We start from the raw sequence: 7,202 nt of genomic DNA on the forward strand, positions 1-7,202 counted from the left end.
TTCCCTGTCAGAATTCTGCCCCAGCATTGACCTGTTATCACTCTAGCATTGGAAATAACAGCCCCACACACACATCGGGCTCTGCACCCCACACACACATCGGGCTCTGCACCCCACACACACATCGGGCTCTGCACCCCACACACACATCAGGCTCTGCACCCCCACACACATATCAGGCTCTGCAACCCACACACACACATCGGGCTCTGCACCCCACACACACATCGGGCTCTGCACCCCCACACACATATCAGGCTCTGCAACCCACACCACATCGGGCTCTGCACCCCCACACACACACATCACGCTCTGCAACCCTCCCCCCCACACACACACACGGCGCTCTGTACCGACCTCCCCACCATCGTTCTGCACCGACCCCCCCCACCATCGTTCTGTACCGACCCCTACCCCCATAGGGAACACATGTAGGCTACATTCAAATGACTATTCCGTTTTTGCGGTCTGCAAAAAAACGGTCCGTTTTTTTCACGGATGCATCCATGTGGAATCAGTGTGACATCCGTTCTGTTCCGTATACGGTCCGTGTGTCATCCGTGTGCCTTGCGGACCGCAAGAAAACGGAAGCAACAAGAAAGATAAATAGATGAGTAGATCTAGAGATGGATAGATAGATATAGACAGAGAAATAGAGGGATGAATGAATGAATGAATGAATGAATGGATAGATAGATAGTGTAGGTAGCTAGATAGATAGATAGATAGATAGATAGATAGATAGATGAGAAAGACATATATAATGTCCTACCCCCTTGAAAATTCTAAGCTGGCACCCTTTAGTGACTTTTATGTGGCACTAAAGGGTGCTTAGCCTTGTATTTAGCCAAAAAATAAATAAATAAATAATAAATAAAAAAAAAAAACAACGTGGGGTCCCCCTATTTTGTGTAGCCAGCTAGGGTAAAGCAGACGGCTGCAGCCTGCAAACCACAGCTGGCAGCTTCACCTTGGCTGATAATTCAAAACAGAGGGCACCCCACGCTGTTATTTTAAATTAAATAATTTAAAACAAAAAACACGGGGTCCCCCCAAATCGGATCACCAGCCAAGGTAAAGCAGACAGCTGTGGTCTGGTATTCTCAGACTAGGAGGTCCACTGTTATTGGCCACTCCCCAGCCGAAAAATAGCAGGCTACAGCCGCCCCAGAAGTGGCGCATCCATTAGATGTGCCAATCCTGGCGCCTTGCCCCAAGTCATCCATTGCCCTGGTGTGGTGGCAAATGGGGTAATATATGGGGTTGATGCCAGATGTGTAATGTCACCTGGCATCAGGCCCTAGGGTTAGTGATGTCACGCATCTATCAGATACCCGACATCATGAACCCAGTCAGTAATAAAAAAAAAATAGACAACAAAAAAAGTTTTATTTGAAAAAACACTCCCCAAAACATTCCCTCTCTTACCAATGTATTGAAAAGAACAATCAAATCTGGGTTCGGCGTAATCCAATAAGGGGGTCTCATGACGATCCATTCCATAGTCACTGTCCCAGTCAATGAAGAACAGAATGCTCCCCATTGGCTGGGAGAGTGTGCAGTGACCTGAGCTAACATCAATAGATCAGTCCAGGTCGCTGCAGGGGATGACGAGCGCTGCTGTCAGGAGGTTAGATGAGATCATTACCTGCTGTGACGTTCTCCTGCTCGACGTCAGCGCAGTCACTGACTTCCATTGCTTGCCGCCGCGTTCTCAGCAGCATCGCGGGAGCCTGTGACGTCACCGCTAGTGACAGTCTCGGGCCGCCCACGAGACGTGATGTGAGAACGGGGCGGGCATAGAAGGCAGTGACAGCGTTAACGTCAGGAGTGCAGGAGATCGTCACAGCAGGTAATGATCAAATCTAACCTCCTGACAGCAGCGCTCATCATCCCCGCGGCTGCCAGCACTGCAGTGTGAGAAGCTGCTGATACTGCAGTGCAAGCAACCGCGGGGCTGGAGCGGGACACAGACTGCACGGGCAGTGATGAGAAGCAGCGCAGCGCTCCCTCTCATTAGCGCTTTCAATTGTATCGGCATCTGTGATCTGTGATCTGTGATGCCGATACATTTGAATGTGCGATCCTGAGCAGGGGGCCCGGTCCTGGCGGTGACACTATGGGCAGCCGCCGCCAAGCCCCTCCCTTCAGCTCACGGGTCCCACAGCAGTGTCGGGGGAGGTTGCGGGGAGAGTACGGGGTGCGGGGGAATGTGTGGGAGGGTGCAGGGAAGGGGGGCGGGGACTCCACGCACTGTACCCGCCCAGCAGGGCGGCAACATGCTGTTCAAAGATTTGCATGTCAACATGGTCCTGCCCGTTGACATGAAATGACCAGAAGCAGCAAAATCGCGGCAGGAGCGGTCACATGATCGCTCTGAACCTGGGGAGGGGGCTGATAGCAGGGCAGGTAAGTGGTCACTATCTACTTACCTGCCCCAATGTAGCCCAATAGGGAAATAATAAAAAATTGTCAAAATAAGCCGGATAGCCCCTTTAAGCTTAGGTGCCTGTTCAACGTGTCCCCGTAGCTAGTCTGCCTGTGCTAGTTGTCAGGTCCCCGTACTATTACCCGCATTCCGTATTGGTCTGTGACTGTGTCTCTGTTCCGTTTTCTAGTACCCGTGTACCCGCCTGTGACCTTCCTGTATTCTCCAGTCCTTGCAAGCTCCTACCGCCTGCCTGTGACCACCAGTACCAGCCTGTTCCGGTCCGCACCAGCCTCTGCCTCATCCCCTCTGGTCCCTGGTCTTCGTCATGTGGCGCCAGGTGCTGAGGTATCGAGATCCCCCAGGGCTGCCTCCTGGTGGTCACTTAGGCTGGTTACTCCGGATATGCATATGTACCTGCTTCCACCTCCAGTGGCCGTAGTGAAGACTCGGTGGCCACTCAGGCTGGTTCCTCCAGGTCAGTGAACGATACCTTAGACCAGTGGACCCACTTTCTGCTCTACCTGGGCATGACACCTGTCTATCTGCTGCAAGTTGTGTTACTGAGCCGGGTTTAGTTGTGGTATGTACTGCTGAGCACAGGTTCATGGAGGACCTGGCCGGCGAGGAGTCTACAGTGACCGGTAGAGAGCTGGAATTGTAAAGAAGTGATGTCCTCGACCTCCCCGAGGACCGGTAACATCGGATCAAGAGTTCAGTAATTGTGCAAACATCTGGAGGGAGAGGAAGCGAAAGAATAAAGAGGCCAAATTGTGTCTGATTCTCACAGGATGCAGAACCTCGAGCCGCCTCGTTACTACAAGACGAGGAAGTCGGCCCAGACGTCGTGGTCACAGCCACATTCTACTAAGAAGTCACCACCGAGCTTCAGCGCCTCGTATGGGAAGGTTTATTTAAAGTGAAATCGTTCGATCACCGCGTTATGCAGCTCAGAACAAAAACCGTACTAAGGGGGGTGAGGACATCTGGGGGTGGGTGAGGACATTCGGGGGGGGTGAGGACATCTGGAGGGGGGGGTGAGGACATCTGGGGGGGGCGGTGAGGACATCCGGGGAGGGGGGGAAGGACATCTGGGGGGTGGGTGAGGACATCTGGGGGGGGGGCGGTGAGGACATCTGGGGGGGGGGCGGTGAGGACATCCGGGGGGGGGCGGTGAGGACATCCGGGGGGGGGCGGTGAGGACAATCCGGGGGGGGGGGGGGTGAGGACATCTGGGGGGTGGGTGAGGACAACTGGAGGGGAGTGAGGACATTGCGGAAGAGAACGTCACAGGGGAAAAAACAAGACGTGATAAAAGCTTTATATAATGTTCAGTGTTTGATCAAGCAAAGGTGAAGTCAGTGTGAAGGGTTAACGAGCGCCGATCTCTGAGCAAATGAGAAAGTGAAAGGACAATGAAAGTTCAGAGAAGGACTACAACACTCAGCAGAGCCGATGGCTCCTATTCCTCCACATATTAGCCCTCGTCACTCATCATCGGCGCTGATAGTCACTACACATAATGATGTCACTACACATAATGTAATCCCGCATCATTCAGCCGTAACCCCGCACATGCACAGGCGCAGCAGAGCCGAGTTTGTCATTCGGTTCTCCCCGAGTAATATCTGTAATGTCAAATCACAAACTCAGCTCTGCTATATCGACTCATCAGAGCAGACAAAGGTCTCCCATAGGAGAGAAGACTGACAGGAGACGCCCCCCAAATAATGAGAGAGGAGAAGCCCCCAAAATAATGAGAGAGGAGAAGCCCCCAAATAATGAGAGGGAGGAGAAGCCCCCAAAATAATGAGAGAGGAGAAGAGCCCCAAATAATGATAGGGAGGAGAAGCCCCCAAATAAAGAGAGGGAGGAGAAGCCCCCAAATAATGTGAGAGAAGAGCCCCAAATAATGAGAGAGGAGAAGCCCCCAAATAAAGAGAGAGGAGAAGCCCCAAATAATGATAGGGAGGAGAAGAGCCCCAAATAATGTGAGATGAAGGAGAAGCCCCCAAATAAAGAGAGGGAGGAGAAGCCCCCAAATAATGAGAGGGAGGAGAAGCCCCAAATAATGAGAGGGAGGAGAAGCCCCCAAATAATGAGGGAGAAGCCCCCAAATAATGAGAAAGGAGAAGCCCCCAAATAATGAGAGGGAGGAGAAGCCCCCAAATAATGAGAGGGAGGAGAAGCCCCCAAATAATGAGAGGGAGGAGAAGCCCCAAATAATGAGGGAGAAGCCCCCAAATAATGAGAGGGAGGAGAAGCCCCAAATAATGAGAAAGGAGAAGCCCCCAAATAATGAGAGGGAGGAGAAGCCCCCAAATAATGAGAGGGAGGAGAAGCCCCCAAATAATGAGAGGGAGGAGAAGCCCCAAATAATGAGAGGGAGGAGAAGCCCCCAAATAATGAGAGGGAGGAGAAGCCCCCAAATAATGAGAGGGAGGAGAAGCCCCAAATAATGAGAGGGAGGAGAAGCCCCAAATAATGAGAGGGAGGAGAAACCCCCAAATAATGAGAGGGAGGAGAAGCCCCCAAATAATGAGAGGGAGGAGAAGCCCCAAATAATGAGAGGGAGGAGAAGCCCCCAAATAATGAGAGGGAGGAGAAGCCCCAAATAATGAGAGGGAGGAGAAACCCCCAAATAATGAGAGGGAGGAGAAGCCCCCAAATAATGAGAGGGAGGAGAAGCCCCAAATAATGAGAGGGAGGAGAAGCCCCAAATAATGAGAGGGAGGAGAAGCCCCCAAATAATGAGAGGGAGGAGAAGCCCCAAATAATGAGAGGGAGGAGAAGCCCCCAAATAAAGAGAGGAAGGAGAAGCCCCCAAATAATGAGAGGGAGGAGAAGCCCCCAAATAATGAGAGGAAGGAGAAGCCCCAAATAATGAGAGGGAGGAGAAGCCCCCAAATAATGAGAGGAAGGAGAAGCCCCCAAATAAAGAGAGGAAGGAGAAGCCCCCAAATAAAGAGAGGAAGGAGAAGCCCCCAAATAATGAGAGGGAGGAGAAGCCCCCAAATAAAGAGAGGAAGGAGAAGCCCCCAAATAATGAGAGGGAGGAGAAGCCCCCAAATAAAGAGAGGAAGGAGAAGCCCCCAAATAATGAGAGGGAGGAGAAACCCCAAATAATGAGAGGAAGGAGAAGCCCCCAAATAAAGAGAGGAAGGAGAAGCCCCCAAATAATGAGAGGGAGGAGAAGCCCCAAATAATGAGAGGGAGGAGAAGCCCCAAATAATGAGAGGAAGGAGAAGCCCCAAATAATGAGAGGGAGGAGAAGCCCCAAATAATGAGAGGAAGGAGAAGCCCCCAAATAATGAGAGGAAGGAGAAGCCCCCAAATAATGAGAGGGAGGAGAAGCCCCAAATAATGAGAAGGAGGAGAAGCCCCAAATAATGAGAGGAAGGAGAAGCCCCCAAATAATGAGAGGAAGGAGAAGCCCCCAAATAAAGAGAGGAAGGAGAAGCCCCCAAATAATGAGAGGGAGGAGAAGCCCCAAATAATGAGAGGGAGGAGAAGCCCCAAATAATGAGAGGAAGGAGAAGCCCCAAATAATGAGAGGGAGGAGAAGCCCCAAATAATGAGAGGAAGGAGAAGCCCCCAAATAATGAGAGGGAGGAGAAGCCCCCAAATAATGAGAGGGAGGAGAAGCCCCAAATAATGAGAGGGAGGAGAAACCCCCAAATAATGAGAGGGAGGAGAAGCCCCCAAATAATGAGAGGGAGGAGAAGCCCCAAATAATGAGAGGGAGGAGAAGCCCCAAATAATGAGAGGGAGGAGAAGCCCCCAAATAATGAGAGGGAGGAGAAGCCCCAAATAATGAGAGGGAGGAGAAGCCCCCAAATAAAGAGAGGAAGGAGAAGCCCCCAAATAATGAGAGGGAGGAGAAGCCCCCAAATAATGAGAGGAAGGAGAAGCCCCAAATAATGAGAGGGAGGAGAAGCCCCCAAATAATGAGAGGAAGGAGAAGCCCCCAAATAAAGAGAGGAAGGAGAAGCCCCCAAATAAAGAGAGGAAGGAGAAGCCCCCAAATAATGAGAGGGAGGAGAAGCCCCCAAATAAAGAGAGGAAGGAGAAGCCCCCAAATAATGAGAGGGAGGAGAAGCCCCCAAATAAAGAGAGGAAGGAGAAGCCCCCAAATAATGAGAGGGAGGAGAAGCCCCCAAATAAAGAGAGGAAGGAGAAGCCCCCAAATAATGAGAGGGAGGAGAAGCCCCCAAATAATGAGAGGAATTACCGGAGACCCCCGACATGACGTCTGGTGAGTAGAGAGGAGCGGAGCTTCGGGGGATCCTGATCTCGGTTGATCCAGCAACAAACATGCAGAGAAAGAAACAGAAAGTGAAAGGAGAGCCACATCCTGAATAGATAATAACTGCTCGATGGAAACCATAGGCAAGCCTGGAACACCTCAGCTGCTGCAGAACGTCATAATAAAACTCAGCTGCTGCAGAACCTCATAGTATACCTCAGCTGCTGCAGAACCTCATAGTATACCTCAGCTGCTGCAGAACCTCATGATACACCTCAGCTGCTGCAGAACCTCATGATACACCTCAGCTGCTGCAGAACCTCATAGTATACCTCAGCTGCTGCAGAACCTCATAATACACCTTAGCTGCAGCAAACCTCATAGCATACCTCAGCTGCTGCAGAGCCTCATAATACACCTCAGCTGCTGCAGAGCCTCATAATTAGAGTTGAGCGCGGTTCGAGGTTCTCCAGTTCGCGGCTCGAGTGATTTTGGGGCATGTTCTAGATCGAACTAGAACTCGAGCTT

General features: G+C 51.4%; 1 protein-coding gene across 1 annotated transcript in view; it reads right to left on the reverse strand.

Moving 5' to 3' along the window:
* LOC142246552 (guanylate-binding protein 1-like) overlaps window positions 1-6,737 on the reverse strand; it is a 30,186-nt gene extending 23,449 nt beyond the window's left edge. The window contains exon 1 of the mRNA XM_075319621.1: window positions 6,660-6,737. Coding sequence (XP_075175736.1) covers window positions 6,660-6,675 — 16 coding nt within the window. The 5' untranslated portion in view covers window positions 6,676-6,737. The remainder of the gene's footprint in view (window positions 1-6,659) is intronic.
* Between the last annotated feature and the right edge of the window lie 465 nt (window positions 6,738-7,202).

This window comes from Anomaloglossus baeobatrachus, chromosome 7 (assembly GCF_048569485.1).
Source record: "Anomaloglossus baeobatrachus isolate aAnoBae1 chromosome 7, aAnoBae1.hap1, whole genome shotgun sequence".
Taxonomy (NCBI): domain Eukaryota; kingdom Metazoa; phylum Chordata; class Amphibia; order Anura; family Aromobatidae; genus Anomaloglossus; species Anomaloglossus baeobatrachus.